We start from the raw sequence: 21,845 nt of genomic DNA on the forward strand, positions 1-21,845 counted from the left end.
ACGTGAGCACAGGTGGGTGACAGCAATGGATTTCAATCAAAATATGACACGGGGTTTGGGGTCATCCTCCGGGGAATTTTGAGCGCCAAAGACTTAATTCCCTGCCCTCTAGTGGATTTCTATGCATCAATTTATGGTGAAAGAGTCATCTGCTACGTTCATGTTTTTACTGGGTGGAAGTGCACATGCTCTGTTTAGGCATCTACGCCTATGGGTATGCTGCTTGTCTGTGTTTTATGTCCTCTTAAATGTATTATCATTCAAGGAATCAATCCACAAATGATACATGTAAGAGATTAGAACACAGGCTTCAAGTTCCAGGAGTGCCCTATATGAGCTCCCCATTTATACCTCTGCTTTGTTAAGAGCGGAGAAGGATCTAGTCCGAGGATGATTAATGTCCTTGATCTCCAAGTCCTGAAGGCAGTTTTGTTCGGAGGTTGTTTTGCCTTGACAGGATATATACTTGCTGTGCTTCCTCGTTTCTTTAACATCTCCCTGTTTGCTTCTCGTCTCTCAATGTCCGCGTGTTTCTCGTCTTAGGCTATGTCTTTTGGCCTGGCAAGAACTCCAGGTGAGTGACACTGAAATTATAGTACAAGGTGTCAAAACAAACCGTTTTCAAATGACTGTTTTACATTAACCATTTACCTTTCCATACATCAAGACCTCATATTGCCAAAAACTTTATTGTGATACATTTTAGAAGTTCATCTCTGAGGTGGACTTTTCTTTTTCCTTTTTTAAGAGCTTTATTTCATTGTTGAGGGTATAACAATGGAGTAGGCCTATGAAACCCTGGCTCCTAGCAGCCTAATCGTGATTACATGCTCTCCGTTGGGGAAAGCTAGACCCCTCCTCTTTGCTCACAACCTCATTTGACCCTAACAAAGGCTCACCGAAAGGAACATGAACTTTGTCAACTCAGAGCTATAAGGGGATTTGTAGGGCTACTAACCCTGCTCGGTTTGGTGGTTACAGAGAGGCTGTAGCAGAACATTTAAATTACAACCTATAGCTGCTTTCTCAATCCCATTATGCCGTGAGGTTAGTGGTGGCCTACGGAGACAGATTCCCCAGCAGAGTTTCAGTAGGGAAAGGGGCGTTCACCGACAAGTGTCAAACTAACAGCTGTGTCAAGTTTTTACACGTGTGCACGAGCTGACCGGAAGTCGAGGTATCTGCCTTAAAAATATCTCGTTTTGAACCACACAATGAGTTAAAGAATACGTTTCGTTCTCTGTTTTGGCAAAAGTGGTCCTTGCTTATATTTTTAGCTGCAGGAAGTTCCATTTTTCATCATGTAGGCTCGTGACAGTTGCATCAGCGCTGCTTTTATTTTTGAAAAACAAACCGGAAGTGCTTCACTCGCTCCATGTAGCTTGACACCGCTTCACTAACTGTCCGCCCTGCCCTGCCTGAGTTTGCAGTTGAGTGCGCCACGGCTGTATTATATAACTTTAATGTACTCACGGGTTTAATGGCGCAAGAGCAGAACAGCGCTCCGCAGATCTGTGGATTCATTGCGGAATTTTCCTGAAGTCGCAAACGAGTGACGGATCGATCACTTTTTTTTCCCCTCCTGCCACCGGCGACGTGCGTTAAAAGTTATCGACAGATCGGCGAAACGGCGCACACGGTGGATCTCTCCAGCTCCGGCTCGGGTCAGCGACGTTGTTGACTTTACTTATAGAATTAGTTGCTATTGCGGACGATGTTTTCCTGCCGTACAGGGAGAGAGGCGGCAACAAATCCAGCTGACATTTCACCACGCAGCGTTACTGCAAGGAAGGGGGTCTGTTCCTGAGCCTGACCGTGTGGACATTGCGTTATTTCTCACATTTTTTCCTCCAACTTGGACGCACGGGAGATGACCTAACTGGCGGAGCGCATCCTTCTTTCACCACAGGTACGGTCCGCTTCACAATGCACCCGCTTGTCTTGTCATTATTTCGCTGGGGAAATATCGACAGAGGCTGGTTGTTTCCCCGAGGTAGGCCGACGTTGAGCGTCGCCGGCGCTGTGTGGAAGGCGCACTGACACTGACAGCCCCCGCACCGTGCGACCCACTCACAATACCACCACCAGCGCTCACGGGAACTGTTTACAATTGTGAGTAAGAAGGAGAAAATGTTGTACAAAGTTCCACGGAAAGGCAGATTTATGTGCGTGCCCGGCTGTAGGCGTGTGAGCGCTGCAATTTCCCATCGCAGCCAACAGGTTGCACTAATGCTGTAATGATGTGTCGCGCTGCTCGGTAGGAAAAGTACAGCATAGCAAGTCAAACTTTTTTTAAACTTTGATATCCTGAGGAGTGTCATTACCTTATTTAAAATGCATTAAACTTGCAATTCAATGAGAGAAGCTTGTGTCCCATATCTGATGCAGTATCGATTACAGTGCAGAGCCGTCTATACTGACCTGTGGGCGGGGGAAAGTGGTGAAACCTATAACCAAAGCAAAAATCTTCATAGGCTAATTCTCCTCATTTTTACTCATTTCACCTCAAGAAAAAAACAAAACAGAGAGTCCCACATAAGCCCTGACAGGAGCTGTATGTGCAAAATACGCGCTGCCCATATGGCACCATATATCCTATGTGCGCTTTATGGAGTCATGCCTACTAGTAAGAATGTCACGACCGCTGCTTGAGGCAACAAACACATAAAACAGAGCCAATCACATTGATAAGATATCCACAGGAAGGTATTCAGTCGTCTTTAACCGCTCAGCCATGCGTAATTTCAAGCATTTTTATGTGACTTAAAAATAGCAGATGAAGTTGAATGCTCTGAGCGGCGCAGGCCCTGTTTTAGTGATATTCAGTCCCTCCAGATAGGCAGCTATCTTTGTTAATGATCAACAGTTAAATAAGTGCGCTGCAAACACCCCCCCCCCCCCCCCCCCCCACGTGCGCACAGAGCTTGGCTTTGGCACAGACTGTTGTCACATGATTTTTACTTGCAGCCATTTCATTTTTATTATTACTTTTATTTACATTTTAAATGTTATAAATGGATGATTGGACTGCATTGTTAACTCGCGCTCTCTTGCAAATGGGGATTGACAGTTATTGGTGACTGCTGCAAAATGCCCGGAGGCCCACAGTGGGTTAATCTCTTTCGACAGATGTGTGTTGTTGCACACATGCTCGGCTGTATGTGGGACTGTCAGTGGCACTGCCTGTAACACAAGTTATGCCTGGGCATGTTTTCCCAACTCTTGACGCTTGAGTTGAGTGGAGGGCGCAGTTCAAAGAAATAACATGAATATTATAGTCGGTTAGCTATATTATGTAATGGCTGTGGTCTCCTTCTTACCCCCCCCACCCCCCACTGTACTGGTTTTGCTCAGCATTGTTTGTGCCATTTGTGCCTCTGCCATATTGCTCCAGTGTGGGTGTGAGAGGCAGAGATGGCCTGTTTGCTATGGCTGCAGTCATTTCTTGAAAAATAAGATAAAGATAAATTTGGAGAATGGTGACGGCTGTGCATGATAGGAGACATGAGCCTTGCACCATCAGTGCTTTAAAACTGTGTCATAACATGTTTTTAACGCAGATCTCACCATGAAAGAAGATTTTTATGTTTTTACTGGTATATATCGTCTTATCTCCAGCACCAATTCTGTTTTTATGGCCTAACTTTGTCTCCTCTTTCTCTCACCCTGTGTGTGTTGTGCGCTCTTTGACTCACGCTCACCGTCCTGTCAGGACAAAGAAATGGATCAGGGTGGACTGAAGCGCAACGGTAATCAAGACGACAGCCTGACATTTGGGGAGACAGGACCTGGAGTAGGTAGAGAAATGGGTGACGCAGCGGGTTCACTGCTCCAGTCTGCAGCACACCTGAGCGTCCCAGGGTCTCTGCCCCTGCCCACAGTGGCCCCAAATGGACGGGGTGGAACCAAAGACCAGGGGGACCTTGGAGGTCTCTTTGAGTCCCCTCAGCATCATGTCCTGTGTGAGGGCTCGGACATGGAGGAGGGTAAAATCATCAGAATGCAGAAACAGCACCAGGATATTGGTGTATTCAACATGGAGGACAACTTGCCGCTGTTAAAACAGAGTATTTCTGATCTCGACCGGACATCCACCTCTGTCATCAGCACCTCGGTCTCCTCCGTCCTGGGTAACCTCCCTCTGCCCGATCTTTTTCCGCAGCACATCAAGCAGGAGGGAAGTTTTTCTCTGGATAAAGACTTGGAAACTTACAGTGGACACACAGTTGCTGGTCCGTGTGATTTGGGTGGCAACAGCGGTCGTCTACTCGAGGATACCGAGATTTGGCAGGACTTGGACCTTCCTAATTCTCTGCCAGAAATCAGTGATTTTGAGTTGGATTCAGAAGTGGCACATCTGGATAACATCCTACACAGCGGCGCTGGCGGCGGCGGTGGTCCTGTCAGCGGCTTGCTAAAGGAAACAAAGCCTCTCGTGGGTAATGGAGTAAATTGTACCAATGTGAATGGCACAGACCAGCAGCACCACCCCATACACCATCAGCACCAGCAGCACCACCTTCTACAACACCAGCAACATCAGCTTCACCATCAGCAGCAGCCTGCGTCACTGCTCTCCAGCGTCATGATCAAGGAGGAGAAGGATCCCGACGACTCTTTCATCCACATCCGCACTCCTGGTGTGGTCAAACAGGAGAAGCAGGACGGCGATGGTTTCTGTCAGTTGCAGTGCCTCCAGAGCAGCATGAGCTCTCTCCATGGAGGAAGCGCCATGTCCTCGCCTATGGGCGTCGGTGCAGGACCTAGCTACCACTACAGAGCCAACCCATCCTCCACAGTGGGCCTACAAGACCAGAAGCCTTTTGGTATGTTCTCAAACATGCCTCTGGGTGGGGAGAGCTGGGCCAGGGGGAACAGGTTTGGAGAGTCATCGGGGTTACAGAGGGCTGATGATGGAATCCCCTCCGCCGCAGCCTTGGCGACTTTTTCTGTCAGCTTCTCCAGGTAGGTCTCACTGGATGATTTTATCTTGCTGTTTACTTTTGTCTCTGTGGCTGATTTGGTGTATGCTTTCTTTCATGGTGTGTATGAATTTGTATGAGTGTTCTCTGAGGCCGGGCTTTTAAAATGTTAAAACATGTTAAAATTCAGTGCAAGATCCAAAGAGGTGTTGATTATTCATGCTGTGCAGCAGTCTTAGCTGAGTTTCTCGGAGTACCCTTAGTGACCTGTTGTTTTGTTGTAAAAAAAACAGTCAGATACTCAGAACAGAGGCTGTTAGCAGTATGACCCTAAAGGTCAAACACATTAAATTTGGCTTCTGATGCGACATGTGTTGAACCTTAAGTCATGAGAGTAAATTTTAGCAGGAAAAAAATCTACGAACAGGCATTTAAATGAAAAATATGGCAGTCAAAAGCAAGACCTGACAGCCGAGGAAAAAGGCAGGTTACTTTCTCTCCAGAAGAAAAAAATCTTTCTGCGCTTTGGCTCCTGCAACCACAGAAATATCTGATCTCTATTGATGCGCCTGAAATCAAATCAAGCTCAGTGATGTACCAGGGCACTCCAGTTCGCTGCAGGACACTTTTGAGTGTGCATTTGGGAAATGAATGCAGTCGGTGCATTTCGCAGCATTTAGGCTTGAGTCTTCCGGTGTGATTCTTGCAGAAAAGAAACAAGCCATAAAACAGATTGCTCAGGTGTTGCATGTTTGTCTGTGACTTTTTTTTTGTGTGTGTGTGTGTGAGAGAGAATTCCTGGCACCCCTGGGGTGGAGGGCATCTGGCACTTATCACCTTCAATAGGCAGACGCAGCAGGACACACATTCCTCCAATTTATCCACATCACATCACATTTTAGGAACGCCATGACGAATGAAATGTAGAATTACATTCTCTTTTTTTTACGTGAGCATTGTCAGAGGAAGTAGATGTAAGGAAAGGTGGTGAATTTGTTGCCAGGATACGATGAGGTAGGGGTGAAAAAGAAATCCTGTTGAATAAGAAAGTTAGATTTGGGGATAGTCACCCTGAAGAGATGGGAGTGTTACAACTTTGGTGATTTATATAACCCAGAGCAGTTCCTTTTTTCGTGCTTGCTCTGAATCAGATTTTGAAAATCAACATTTGTTTTGGCACAATTGTGAAATTGTTCTCACACAAAGTAACTCAGCCTAATTTCACCACGATCTGCCCCCTGGTACTTTTCCAAAACTGTGCCGCAACACGACGCTTCTCATAAAGATATCACAGAGTTACGTAAATGTGTCATTCCAACAGGAAATGATTCATCGAGAAAATGTGATAATGTGCATTTCTGAGGATGCAGTGTGGTCGTGGTTTATATGAGGAAAATTCATTCTGTGAGAAAGTCATGTAAGGTGCAGCACGGTGAGAAGTGTCTCACGCCTCCCGTCGGCTCCTATCCGATAAATGAACTGGCCGCGAGTGGAACTTTGAAAGAGAGAGATTTACTTGCTGTTTTATGAGCGTCTTTGTGACTAGGCTTGAATGGGCAGATCACAAGATGAGTCTGATTAACGAGGGGTAATAATATGAGGCAGTACTGTCCTGAAAGAGCCATTGAGGTGTTTGGCTCTGGCTGCTTTGTAAACAAGTCAAAGATGAACATGGGTGTCAGCTTGTGTTAATCTCCTTGCTGTTGCACTGATATGCTCCTGGGCTGTTGTGTTGTTAACCTGTTTAAACTGTGGAGAACTCTATTTGTTACGGTTCATAAGTGCAAGCTGTTTGTTTTTAAGTCGTCTCTATACATATAATAAACAGCGGTGGACTTGATTGCTCCCATAAACACTGATGACAGAGTTGTGTAGAAACACAAAGATGGCATCCTTAAAAATAACTGCCAGCCACTTCATGAAGTCCTTTATCTGTGTGTGTGTGTGTGTGTGTGTGTGTGCTTCTGCTCAGGCTGATGTGGCAACAGGTGTTTTGTCACTTGTTAATTCATTCCAACAACAAACAGTGTTGTTTTTTAAAACCCTGTCTTGTAATGCCAAGAATCTGTGCCACAGTGCTACAGTAGCCGAGCTACTTCCTGGTATTTTTATGCACGTTGCAGCAGCATGGCATGTGTTTTCACACTGAGTTTCTGTGGTGCAGGGCACAGACACTCTGCAAGATCTAAACAGTGCCGTGGATAAACCCCCATAAACAAGTTAAAATAAAAAACAAATGATGAAAACAAACTGGCTTACTGATGGACCAACAAACAAGTGTCGTTTGGCAATGATTAAATATTCTGATATCTGAAATGATCAAATTTTTAGATTCCCGAAAATTATTTTGATGCAATTTTGCACAACACAGAAGAGTGATTTCAAAATAAATTGAATGAATATTATGATACAAAAATTACATTTTTTTTTTTATTTTACCTGAAACAGGACAAATGATTACAGATGAATTTTCTTTCAGTTGAATAATTGATTACTTATTCCAGCTCTGCCTGAAACTAAATGTGTGTCTATGTTTCACATGCAGACTGTAAGACTTCCTGTAGACACAGTACTGTTGTGTCAAAGTGGGTATTACAATATAACGCGATCTATAACATTATAATACACTGCTATATTAAATGTACTGTATAAGCTGACAGAGTAATATCCTGCCGCAGTGCTGTTGCATTATTTCATGCATACATACGATGCTGAATATGTCTCAAAAGTAGGAATAAAATCAAGAAAATGACTGGCTGCCTGGTTACCATATGAGTTAGTATAGCAACCAACTCCGTGTACTGAACTGTATATCATGGAGCCCACCTAGCCGTTCTGTGGAAATTTTCAGCGCAGTTGGAACACAATTTGGCTCATTCACGTTGCTTGGCTCAAGGCTCTCGTTATGTAACTGATAATCAAATGGACAAATGTTGTTGCTTCATGGGTGAAACGAGGCCCTTGAAACATTGTTTAAGATTTATTGTTTTTGATATACTGCATAATGCTCTTTCCATTGACTAGATTTTCTTTTTTAAACTCATCCTTCATTTTATTTTTTTGTCTGCTGCATCACATTTGTTTGCACGCAGCAGATTGCTCTCTGATATATTACGCCTGTTAATCTTTTCATCTCAATGTGTGTGAGTCATGCTGACGCATACTAAAAAAGGCTTTAAAAGTTGATGTAAACTCTTGCCTGTTGCTGAGCTGCATGTGTCTGCGTGTGCCAGAGCAAGACAGACTGTGTCTGTGTGTGTGTGTGTGTGTCTGTGTGCGTGTGTGTGTGCGTGTGTGTGTGCGTGTGTGTGTGTGTGTGTGTGTCTACACAGGGATGCTGTAAGGCCACGTGTACAGATCTGCTCTTGTATTCTGCTGCTGCCTCTCTCTGCTTAAACTGTCACTCAGCTGCTTTCTTCTTCTCACCTACTCACCCCTGATGGGCCCCTCAGAGCTCTCCATATTTCACACAGGCACGCAAAAGCTGTACACACGCAGACGTCATGCAAACACACACACACACACACTCTTATGTTAGACGTGTGCTGCAGAGTCCTGATGTCAAAGGAGGCACTCACCTCACTCATCTCTTTTTTTAGACACGAATATTGTGCTTTTGTCAGAAGTTTTTGAGTTCGTGTTGAGTGCCAAATGCATATTTTTGCTAATGCATCATAAAACAGTATTGTGTTTTGCTAGACTGGGGTTTGCTGATGCTTCATAAAGCTGTGGCGGTTCAGTGGACCTCATGCTTCAATAACTTTTCAGCGTATATCTAATTAACATGGCAGTTTTGACACTGTTATTAAGACCTGTCTGCTGTTTGATGTCCTTCTGGTGCGAAAGACAACTTTTATTTCCAAGCCTAACCCAGTGCTGATGTAAGCACTCCAGCACAAGCTACTTTAACGTTAGCATTAACACAACAAAGAGGCCTGAACGTGCTCTGCAGCCGTGCTCTGCGTGCAGTGTCCTATACTGTAAAATGTGCTCTAAATTTAGACTTGGTAAACAACATATTTTGAGGATATTTGTGTGTCATTTTATTGCAAAATGAAAGGTTTACCATAATTGGAACAACATGACAGCTCATAGAGCGCGGTCACAGTGTAAGTCTCATCTGGCCTTACCTTCAATACAGAAGCCTCTGAACAAAGTATAAGGCCTGTCCAAGGGGCTAATAGGTGCAGCTCAAATGTAAACATGATTTCTGATGAGGCATCTCAGCAATAGTCGGGCGTTTACCATAAATGAGAATGGGCAACTTAATGATGGTGATTATGATGATGCGTTAGGTGATGGGTTGCAATTATAAATGCCCCTAAGATAAATTCAAATCATGGTCTCAGTGGTTGTCTGCCCAGCTTAATTCATAACGGCTGAATTTTTTCATCATGTTGATGCCTGTTGTAACTGTAGCTGACAGTTGATTGTTGTTTTACCGAGCATTGCTACTGTATAATAGAGTTTTGTGGGTAATTTACTGATGTCAACACCCTATCCCAAAATGAGTTAACTGAATTAGATGGATTTATTGACGACATGTGAGGTCTGGCGGATAATTTAAAACTATTGCATAACCATGATCGTATCACCATCATTTCGCCAAACTCGCACAAATGCTGATGTCATGAATAACAGTGGAACACAGAGTATTGCACTAAATCAGTTTGATCATCAACTCTACCAAAGAGGTTAGTTTTTTGGTTGGGTTTGTTTGTTTCTCAGCAGGATTACAGAAAAACTTCTGGCCTGGTTTTTATTAAACTCTATGGAAGGGTGCAACATGGGCCAAGGAAGAATCCGTTACATTTTGGAGAGGATCCCAATCACAGGGCAGATACACAAATTGTTTTTCACTTTCCTTAGCATTGTGAGATCGGACTTTTGGCCTTAGCAGAGGTCTCCCAGTGCCCTTCTATGTGATTCTGCATGTATTTACTGTATTGTGACACAAAGTCAGTCCTTTTAATGTCCGTTATTTTACATCAAGTCTCATAAGATTCTTTTACCATGCCATGCATATACATTATCTAAGATGCATACAGGGAATTTCAAGTCCCATTATAAGTGTCCTCAATAGTCACTTAACAACAGGCAAGTAAAACAAACTGAAGCCAAACTAGGTCAGACTCTGTTGACTCAATTTTCTGGATTTGTAATCTCTAAGATTATGCCAGCCTCAATCCTCATTGTTTGTTTGAGTTCCTGTTGCTTAATAGGCTTACTGATAACCTTTGCTGTATGCAAGGCTACATACATTGCTCTTTGCCTTTCATGCCATCTTCCTGTTTAATTACCACTTTCTCCTTTTTTTTGCCTGTCACTCACACTCAGGTTACATTTTGCTCTCGGGATCAGCTGGACAGGCCTGAGACGTTCATGCTGGACACAAACAGTGTCCGAATATAACTTGTTTTGCGGTAGAGACTCTCAGCATAGTTTTTTTATTACATGACTATTTTGGTTCAAATATTTACCCGTCAGTGTGGTGGATAGCCTTCCAAGATTTACTAGTCGAGCGGAAAATTCATCCGCATTTGGCGCTTGGCGGGTGTTAATTCCGGACCCTGGACACAAACATCCATGCTACATGTTGTTGAGCGTGTGGAAATGTGCTGTTATGCCTCGCATTACTCTGCGTGGAGCAGCACTATAATGCTATTATTGTATATCCTGCAGTGAGGAAATCTGACTCTGAAGCCTGCTGAATTGTTCCAAACTGAGTTGGAATCATTTGATGGTCCCCAAAGGCTTGCGCAAAGTCAGATTTTCAAAGGCAACGTCTGTAACTCGGTCGTCATTGTGGAACCGAATGATCAAACCGATTTCATAGCAGTAGTCTTTCTTAAAGAGGCTTTATACATGCGGCCTGAACAGCCTCACAGCGGACATGTCAGCTCTGATCATCAGCCAAGACACGTTTCCCGACAAGATGCTCTTTCACTCACTCTGTCTCATCACTCTTGTGTCTGTCTGCCTCGGTCGCTTTCCCCCTACTGTACAGAGGCTTTGATGTATGCTTCAGTTGAGGTCACTGTAGTGCAGAGAGCCAAAGGAGGTCTAGGCCTCTTAGCAGCCAAGCTGTTTCTTTTTTAAGGCTGTTTTGGTGGCTGCTGGTATGTTTACGCGGGTGTTAGGTGTCGTGAACATATCCAAGGTCTGTTTAACTGGCCACATGATGGATTAGACCTCTTTTTGCAGGACAAAGCTGGTCTTTTTAATCACTGCAAATTTTGGAAAGCAACACAAAGGACAGCAAAGAAAAAGAGATGCTTTCAATATGATGCTGATGGCCCTACAATTTTTGCAACACTTTCAGGAAGTGTTGCATCGTATTAGTTAAATTCTGAGGCTGCGGTTTGTAGTATTACAAAGCAATTGTCCATTAACTTAAAATATCTTTTCCTCATGATTCCCAGGACAGCTACAGTACACAGCAGACTCACACCAGGTTGAATATACATGATTTGGTCCATATGGTGTGCAGGACATTAGTTGAATGTCATATATTTCTAATTTAAGAGTTCATTTTTGACCTTGAAGAGATTAGTTTTATTCTTCTTAACTGAAGGTCCACATACACAATATTTTTTTCTATAGCTTTTAACCACATCCGAAGTTCTTAAGCAGATGAAATTTGCTCACTTGTCATGATGATAGCTCATCAACTTGATCACTTGATAATGAGTGGTCACGTGTAATCATGTGTGCCGATTTTCAAAACCCACATTAAAAACAGTTGTAATGTAAACTAAACCTCTTGTTTTGCACAACTTCATCCCTCTGTCAGATCAAAACAAGAGAAACCCATCTCTAACTCTTCCTGTTCTGCCAGCGTGATTTACTGTCAGCAGCATATCGCTTAGCGTTCTTCAGAAATTCAGTATAATTTGCTCTTGTAATGCAGCCAGTGTTGCCACTTCCGGACACTTACGCTTAGATTTACTTAAATAGTGTATTGTTTCCACACACGCATCTGCTCTATAAAATGTATACACATTACACCCACATATCGTGCACTCTGCACAGACAAACATATGCACTGACAAATGCCTCATTGCACATCATATGATGGCTGCGGATGCTTGGCCAAGCTAGCTGGAGGGCATTTCTTGGTGTAGATTTCCATTACTCAGAATAGAGTATCATATCCTTGGATAACTCCAACAGGATTCTTTCTGAACTCATCCTTGTCTAATAAATAACGTGATGGCCATGAGCACTATGCTTTAAAGTTCCTCTGAGTGCATGTCTGTCCCTATGTCATAAATTTGATGGCCAACGCGCCAGTCTAACCTTGCTCAACAACTGGACCAGAAATTGGTTGCATGAAGGCAATGTGTGTCTGTATGTGATGGCAGCAGGTTATTTCTTTCCAGCCAGTGCAATCTCAGCTACGTTCACATAAAGATTGGTGAGCAAACTGTGTTCGGATAAGTCAGGAGTGGGCATTAATAGCCCCAACTGAACTGACTTACTGTAGTTCATAAACAGAGGATTGTGTTTGTTATATTTGGCAACCACTCTATCAGGAAACGGGAAGTGCGGTGTCTAGCGGCTAGAATGGCTCAGGCTGCTGCCCCCTTTGCTCTCCTTGGACAAAGTGTCATTCAGGGTAAAGGAAACAAAGAAATAATTACTATGGGACTATTGTTGTTTTTACTATTGTGTCTGATTTGTGTGTTTACCTGCAATCACAAAAGTACTGCCACTCTGATTATTAACTTAATTAGTGCACAGTGCACCATGTGGCGGCTAAATTTATCTTTGGCTTTGCGGTTAGTGTGTTGGAAGTGTTACCTTTCGTGTAAAGTCATAACGTGTGTCACTGAGGCCGTGTGACACAGCACCAAATGGCGTGATTTGCTGATACACACAAAAAAGTCTTTGACATTTAGAAAAATCCCAAAGAAGTGAAAAGCAACAACTCTCCAGAATCAGTAGCTACAGCTTAAAAACAAAACACAGACAAAAAAAAAACACAAATCGAAACAAATAGGTGTTGGAAATTTGCATAAACTACAAACCATACAACACCTTGTGGGGTTTTCCCCTGCGGAGGTGGTTAGCTATGCCCCACCACCAACGCTAAAAAAAGAAAGAAAACAGAAGGTTATAATCTTCACCATTATCTTCTGCGTGCACAAAATGTCCCCTACATTCCAACGCACATAAAGAAAACCTTCAATTCTGGTGGTGATGATGATGGTGATCACATTATTTCACTGGATTTATCACCCGTTTGTACATCATAGAGCTTAATCAATGGAGACAGTCTACAGAATTACTATATTATGGGATCTAATCTTTTTTTTTTTCCGATTCAGATCAGGCAGATCCAAGCATTAAAATTCCTTCTGCCTTTGCTGTAATATACTGCACAAATCTCTGCATCTGACAGTGGTCTGGTGCTATTAATCTGGGTATTAAATCATAGATGAATGCTATTTTATCTCTGTGATTTTATAGTTTCTAATTTTGTCGTAGAAGTTAAATGGAAACAAATCCTTTTTAAGATTTTTTGGGGCTTTTTTGCCTTTTATTTGACCGGACAGATATAGCACAAAAGGGGGAGAAAGCAAAATCATCTTTCTGCCTCTCTTTGCATGACAATTGCGTTCCATTATCTGTGTTGTTCAAGTGGATTTAGAAATGAGCATTAAAAACACCCCCTGCAGAAACACAAACAGTTACAGCAGGACTGTGTTGGTGCTGTGCTTCACTGCAAGTCCTCTAAAGTTTGATGTGTCATGACTTGTTTTCTGATCGATGAATCAAGTTGGTGGAATTTCCTGCCTCCGCTGCTTTCCAGTGATTGCCTGTTTCTGTAGAAACCCTCAGAGCAGTTGGGCACTGAGCCATTCTGTGTTTTTCTTTACTCTGTCTGCTTTCTCTGTGTCTGTGTGCTCGCTAAAATGTGAGATATTTTCTTGTTTTGTTTGCGCCGTGCGTCCCGTCTGCCAGAATGTGGGTCGTCGTCATCTAAGACAGATGCGATCATCTTTAAGCCCTCCTTCCCGAGTCAGCAAGGAGGGGAATGCCCTTAATCTGTAGACGGAATACACACATCTCTCTGGCTGCACGTCCCTTGCCCTCTGGAGGGTTACTGATTGGACTGAAGGAAAAGTAGTCTGGGTGTCGCCTGGGTGTGATTGTCAAGGTTCAGGGATCACTGTTAGTTCATTTGTTTACCGTCTCCACAAACAGATGTAGGGTATTTTTAAAGAGTTTAGAACATGACGTTTGTGTCAGCTCTTCGTTATTTTACTTGGACTGCAATATACAAACCATATTTTAGCGACTTTTAGGAAAATTCTCTACAAATAGGGCTTTGAAGTGGAGTGAATTGCTGAGTCCTATGCTTCTCTACTGGGTTATTCTTCAAGAGAGTTTGGAGTTTTCCCTCCACCTGATCAGTGTCAGCAGGGTGGCAGAGTAACCAGGGAGACTGTCAGCAGGAGGCCACAGGTTCAGACCCCTCTGGCAGCCAGCGAGCATCCAATCTGTTGAAGTGTGAGCAACTTGATGAATCCCTTTGGTCCCAGAGCGTCACTACTTTTGATTTGCTGAGGGTCATTTAGTTCGGCTAATGTATAATATCACTGACCTGCCAGCTTTTGAGGCCTGGAGATCATATATCTGAGTGTGGAGGTGCTTGTGTGTGGAATTACTGATCAGCCTGAAATGCAACAAATACTTCCTCAAAGCCATTTTTTCAAAGATAAGGAGTTATTAGAATTCCAAGTTTTTGTCCCCACAAAGTAGAAGAAACCTGAAAGTGATCTTTGGTGCTTCCTAGTGTTAATTGGAAGTTTTTAGACGCATCTGTAACTTAAAGTAATAATCTTGAAGATCATCCACTTTTAAAAAAAATGTTACTGTCTATCGCTGAGTTAGGTAACACACAGTGATTGTGCAGTTGCTCGCTGATAAAAGCCTTTGCATTTGCAAAAATCACAAGTGGTGCACAGTCATTAATGATCCGTTCTCATACACACCAAATTACTCATACATACATGTGCAAACACAGACACACACACACACACACACACACCATCTATGCTGTGGTAACCTTTTCATTTCGCCAGCTGCAGGGCTCATAAAACAAGCCGATATAAATAAATTTACCAGCTTCGTTTCAAGCTTTAATCCATAATTATGCTCTCCACTTGGATGACAGCATAGACATGAGCTGACACGGAATCGTGACGAGGAAACGTTTGGATCTTTTAAACTCCGTGTGGCTTTCTCCTCACAGTAAATCGTTATTCTCCCAAACTGTAGGGGGAAGTGTACTGGAAACTTGCATCTACAGTACAGCATGGTTCTCCATTTTCTCTATTCATATGCATCGAGAAAATGTCGTATGTGCACGGACAGGCAGAAAATCCAACGCAGGAGGGGGCGTGTCTGATTGTATGGTGCCACTTAGATGCTCCCAAAGAGGGTGAAACAGAGATCTCCGAGGATGTAATTTTAAAGTGTTTATGGCTCCTGCCGGAGGACACAGTTCAATCATTTAATGATTAATAGTAGCTATTTATAATTATTTATTTCATATTTGTTATTGAGCTTTACCAGCTGGTGTAAGTTGATGCTTGTCCTTGAAGACTCTGGCAGTGGAGGCTGTCTTTTTTCATTTGTGAATGCCAATGATGTGAAAGTAGGTGGATTGTTATGTTGCCAAGTTCAGCTGAATAAATTCCCCCTGGGGAAATTACTAGTGTAATGTATTTAATTTCTGTAGTGTTAGACAGAAAGGCATTTTATTGCATCAGATCAGATTTGCATCACATTTATTTTTTTTTGCCCGAGTGTGTGAAGATATGCACCCACATATTCACAGAATAAAACAGTTCTCAGTTTGTATTCGCAGTCTTTCGATTGCTGAATATGTGCAGCTGGCTGTATCGTAGGTTGTCACCAGACAACGCAGAGGACCTTGTGCCATAGACTGGCCAATGATTTACCTGACCAAGGTTGCTGTACATGTGGAGGCAAACATTCACCCCCTGAAGCTGTCGTTCAGACTTACACCTTGTGTAATCTTATGATCCCTGCCAGCTGGTTGGAGGGAAAACTTGATAATGGCCTCATTTTGCCTTGGTCAAAACACCATTAATGAGATTCAGTACGGGTCCAGCCTTTATAGTCCTAGGTGACCCACTTCTTGTTGTATGTTTGCTGAGCCACTGGAGCGCACTTAAATCATGCTCCATCCAGAAATTGAAATACATTGCTATTTAAAGCTGATGGCAGGGTCTGTTCAGCTCTGTGGAACACATAGTAAACTGTCAGAGTTGTCAACAATGCTGCCAGTAGTCGCACATTACCAATGGTGGAATGTAACTAAGTACGTTTACTTAAGTACTGTGCATAAGTATAAATTTGAGGCACTTGCACTCTACTTCAGAGCCCAACTGATAGCCTGATATATAAGCCTATCACAGACATACCCTCTTTTAAACATGCATTGAAACACTATCTGATGGAAGGACATACCTGCAGCCACTGATTTAAATCCCATTTTACTCACTCCACTTCAGTCCGCTACTCTGCAATGTCTGTGTAGCTGCCTACATTTTGTTGTTTTGCCTCTGCTGATTTTATTTTGTATTGTAATATGTTTTGGTTGTGTAACAGGAAGCAGCTGAAAACCAGTTTTTAACTGAGTCAGGCCAGTTTTAACTGTAATACACAATGTTACTTTAAATTCCTTTCCTGTATAAATAAAAAAATGAATTTGAAATATTATCAGCTTATACATAGTCTGATACACACCAATAGGAAAAGTTAATTCAACAGAACATGCTTGAAAAAATGCTTGGAGTAATTTACAAATATTAGATTCCCATTGAATTTTACTGTTTTACTGCCATGTCATTTTTTCAGTTTTTCAATAGAGTTTATTGTTAAACTGTAAAGGTTCAGGTTCAGGTTACTTTATTGATACCCAAGGGTAAACTAGTTTTGCAGTCGAGAGTCAAAACATCCATTACAGTTTGAACAATCAAAACAAAAACATAGAACATAGAATACAAGAAAGAAATTTAAAAAGACAGAGAGTGCTGCAATCCATGAAATAAAAGCAAATAATTAAAAACAATTAAAAACGCCAAAAGCAAAATTCCCTACAAGACATAGGTGAAAGGAATAAAACAGTTCAATAGAATAAGAATAAAACAATGAGATAAAAATCAATCAGTAAATAAAAAAATAAGATACATGCTCCAAAGTGACTGTCTTGTGCAGTTTGTGCAAAGATTCTGCAGCTTGTTTACCAGTGTGATTGCAGCTGGAACAAAGCTGTGTTTGTGTTGTTTAGTTCTACTACGACTAAAATATCCTTCCTCCATTACATATCTTTGTCACAAGTGTTTGATTACCATATCTAGAGGAATATATATCAATATTCTTTATATGTATAATCTTTTACTCCACAGTATCAGTTTCAGCATCGGCTGAGTACTTACATTTTATGCTACTTTCTACTTCACCTCATCGCAGTAGCACATGTTGTACTTTCACTCCACTACCTTTGTCTGACAGCTTTAGGTCATTTCAGATTACAATTTTCATCCCCTTCCTGTCCAGTGCAAACCATGTATCTCCAGACATTTAAAGTGTTTGTAATAGACTGAAGGATGAAAATGCAACATACCCATTAATACAGCAGTAATGTTAATCTAAGAACATCTGACAGAGTAGTAAAACACTGACAGGGAACATTTTACTGCACACTGGGGACTTTTAATACTTTGAGTACAATTTGCTGATAATACTTACATACTTATACTTAAGTCAGGTTTTAAATGCAGGGCTTTTACTTGTAGTGGAATATTTTTGCAGTGTGGTATTAGTACTTTTACTGCAGTAAAGGGTCTGTTTGCCTCATCCACCACTGCACAGTACGCAATGTCTTTACCGGGCATTTTACTTTCTTTTAAACTCACTCCGCCAAACTTTTATAGAAATATTCAGCAGTTAACGGCTGCCTCCTCTTCGTCAAATGGCAGAGAAAATATACATTAATATTTTTGGCCGTAAGTTCAACAGTTCTGGAAAATTCAAATCATGTCTCTGCTGTTTGGACGGCTTGAATTTGTCATGACTAAGCGCTTGATTTATTCAGCTAAATGTGCTTGCCCATTCCATTGCTTTACATCCAGCGAGCAGTTTGTTGAAAATACAACACTGGTTGTGACTGACATCGAGGGCACATTTTGGTTTTCCAAAGTCGACGCTGGGAAGCACTTGAGATGCTGTGGTTTTCTGTGAAAGCACATTCTCATTCTCCCCGGCTTTTAATGTGTCATGCTCCTCTGATGACTGTACATTAAAGTGTCCACTTGACCCTGCAGCTATATAAATGCCAACAAAAGAAAGAACACGGATGCAAAGGAAACCATACTACACAATGAAGATGATATATCACTTTAACAGAAGTAGGCGGATTTTATTCTGATTTGAGAAAGTCTGATTGCTGCCCTTAAAGAAACGGTGAAATAAAAAATACATTTTCACTGTTTAAACTCTGTGTCCCCCTTTTTTTTTTTTTTTTAAAGATTATTTTTTATTGGCTTTTTTGCCTTTATTGACAGGACAGAGGGTGAAATGGGAAGACAGAGAGAGAGAGTGGGGACTGACATGCAGCAAAGGGCCGCGAGCTGGATTCGAGGAAACAGTCTGCTGTAGCTCTGTAAGGCACTAAACTCTAAGCCCGCCCACTTTTAACATCCCAATCAAATGTAAAGATTTGATTTAAATCCCTCTTGTAACTGTATACTGCTCAGATATTCTGTTTCACTGGGAAATTCATCACAGTAAAGAAGCTAAAGATTAAGGGCCGATACCAATGTTTTTATTTTGTTGTTTATTTTATTTTTGTTGTTCTTTATTTCCCCTTTTGTGCCAGGCAAACAATGAAATCTACACAACAAAATTATTTTTGAATTGAGTTTTGAATAACAAGTGTTTTAAAGGCATTAAGCTCTTCATTACACCATGGACAATAAATCTAATATCTATTCTAGTCGATATAAATATCTATTTCATATTGCTGTGAAAATATCAACAAAATTCTCCTTCTGTATATAGCTGTATTTATTCGAGTTTCTCGCCAAAATAAATTTTACAAGAATTCCTTTTAGCACATCATGAGACTGTTATAATTTACCTTCGCCTAGTACTCATTTTTACTGGCTTGAGCGTGAATGCTCCATAATGTAATTCACTGCACACTCCATGAGCTTTTATTTTAACATGGATTCAGTGTGCACAATTTAGCATTATGAGGGAAACAATAGGGTGCTTTCTCTGACGCGACATTAGTGAGTTTACTGCGTCCTTTCCTCCCGAAGACGTCCCATGAAAGATCTCTGTTTGTGCCAAATACGTTTTCTATTGTCCCCAGGATGATGGGACACCGACTGATACTAGCCAGTGAGATCACAGAGCCCATTTGCCAAATAGTCACTGTATTCTTCTTCTACCTGCAATTTTAAGATTACTCAGACCGTGGGTGTAGCAGCAGTATAAGAATGGTTTGTAATGCTCCATCTGTCCGGATGGGTGGTGTCCGTATCGACACCGCCTGAGGTAGAACAGGCGTAGACTTTGTTTATCATCCTCACTAAACAAGCAGCTGGTTGGTGACTGTGTTTATCGCTGACTTGTGTCTCTGTAGGACACACAGGGTGAGCTGCAGGGGTAGATGTGTCTTTCTCGACCCTTTTCTCTTTCTGTCTGTTCATTTTCCTCTCACAGTCATCCCCTTCCCTCCAGAGTTTGGATCAGCTTATGTTCAGCTGAATCATACAAAAAAAAAAGAAACATCAGGTCACCTAACAACAACAAAGGAGCTCTTATTCTGGGCAATCTCACTTATTGATATAATAACTGCAGAAAGATTTTCTTTTCCTTGAAGTGCTTTTCAGTCCCTGCATTGACTGAAGTGAAAGAAAAGTGACCCCAGTCCTTCTTGCTACTTAGAGTCGTTTATTTGTCTGGGGATATTGACCCACCTCTCAGCCACCATGCGGTCATTCTTTAAAATAGAAGCCCCTCTGTGTCTGGAGCTTGTCTATTTTCAGCGCAGCTAGTGCTAAGGCCTAACTACTATTTTTAAAGCCGCTTTAGCTTGTGATGATAATGCGTTGCTGTAAGTTACAGTGTGCCAATTTTTGTCTTGCCAAAGCACTGTTGAATATAGATACAGAGTGCTGGAAGAAGCAACGGGTCAGCAGCAGTATTATTTTTATTGCGTAGTTATTGACATTAGATGGCCATAATTCAAATTCAGGGATAGCGCTTGTGGCTTTTAAAGCTTGTGCTGCTTTTAAGTAGTTGTTGTTCGGGTTAGGGTTTCCCCTGATAACCTCCTGCACACAGTGTAGCTGAGGTCAGAGCTGTTGTTTTGTTTTTAGTGAGATAAAATGCTCATTGTGAAATGATTCTGTCAGAGCTTCTGTTTAAACCATAATTTTGCTCCAGCACAAATCCATTGAAATCAGTCAAACAAAACGGAAATGTACATCATGTCCTATTTAAGTGGCTGCCACACATATGTTTAGTCTCGTAGCATTGATGTGGCCTTCAGTTGTTCCACAGTACATTTATTCATTATAAAGTCGTTTTATTAAGTGATTAATCTGTGTAACAGAGTAAAATGAATAACTTAAAATTGGATCTATGGATGGAAACTTTGGTCTAGACTCTAATAAGTCAGCTCCGACTGGGTGGATTGCTGAAAAAAAAATTGTCTGGTCTCCAGAGGATGGATTCCGACTTTGGTTATCTCCACCAGCAGGTCAAAGTTTTCACATATCCAGTGAAATATTGCAACAATGTCGTACAGACATCCATTTCGCCATCGGGATGCACTGTAATAACTAGTAGTCTGGTGTATGACCATTATCTGACTTTCCCGTTAGCCTCCTTTTATACTTAGTGCTAATTAGCAAAGGTTAGCATGCAAACATTCTAAACTAAGATAGTAAACATAAAAACTGCTACGCACATATGTATTACATCATGTGTAATAACTTAATTCATTTATTTATTTTATGTGCAATAATTTTAAACTCATTTTATGTTCACGGCATATGTTGGCACTGCTTGTGTGTGCATATGTTTGTGTGTGTCAGTGCAGTGTGTGTTCAGAGTATGAATTAATGATAGCTTATCCCCCCCTTTATTATTTATTTATTACTTTTATAATGAGTTCCGTTTTATTCTGTGCATTACATTTCATTGTATTTATTCACAATGACAATAAAAGGAATTGAATTAAATTGAATTATTAGATCTGGATGCCAGACTCCAAAACGGCACCTATTAAGTCCAATGAGAAATGCTCACCTGGCGCCAAAAAAAGTTTCTAACTTCTGGGTTTATGTCGGAGGTGTGTGGCCCACTGAATATGCACAGTAGTGTTTCTATCACTGGCTCCGCCCACGAGTTCCTGCTTGCCTCGAAGACTCACCATTAAGATGGTAAGACAATTGCGTTTTCTTGGCTTGAGGAAAGTTTTACAAATATATAACCACCATGGATCAAAAACACACAATAGAAAGAGTCGTTATTGATCTTGTTTGCAGTTTGATGTGTCCTTTGAACATTTCTACAGATGTCTCTTTTACAGTGGTGGTCTATGGGGAAAATGCTTCTTGGTCACGTAGGAACAAGCAAGCACTCTCAAAATAAATACACTCGTGAGGTGCACGGCCAAAAACAGTGAAAAAGGGAAAAACGGCAGCCCTCTCAAATGTCCTTTTAGTAAGTTTAATCGACCAGCTTGGATGGCAGTACCAGTACACAACAGACGTTTTGACAGAAAGTCTTCTTCAGTGTTCTTCTTCAACTCCGGACTGTAGAGTATTTTAGTTCTGTGCTTGTTAGAAACCCAGAATGATTAACACA

The 21,845-nt window shown here is 41.7% G+C and overlaps 1 protein-coding gene across 2 annotated transcripts in view; it reads left to right on the forward strand.

Moving 5' to 3' along the window:
- The first annotated feature begins 1,392 nt into the window (after positions 1–1,392).
- The window catches only part of LOC126386004 (glucocorticoid receptor-like), an 87,492-nt gene continuing 67,039 nt past the window's right edge, over positions 1,393–21,845 (forward strand). For both annotated transcript variants that reach the window (XM_050038078.1, XM_050038087.1), the window contains exons 1-2: positions 1,393–1,909; positions 3,713–4,965. In XM_050038078.1, coding sequence (XP_049894035.1) covers positions 3,722–4,965 — 1,244 coding nt within the window. In that variant the 5' untranslated portion in view covers positions 1,393–1,909; positions 3,713–3,721. The remainder of the gene's footprint in view (positions 1,910–3,712; positions 4,966–21,845) is intronic.

This window comes from Epinephelus moara, chromosome 3, assembly GCF_006386435.1.
Source record: "Epinephelus moara isolate mb chromosome 3, YSFRI_EMoa_1.0, whole genome shotgun sequence".
Classification (NCBI taxonomy): domain Eukaryota; kingdom Metazoa; phylum Chordata; class Actinopteri; order Perciformes; family Serranidae; genus Epinephelus; species Epinephelus moara.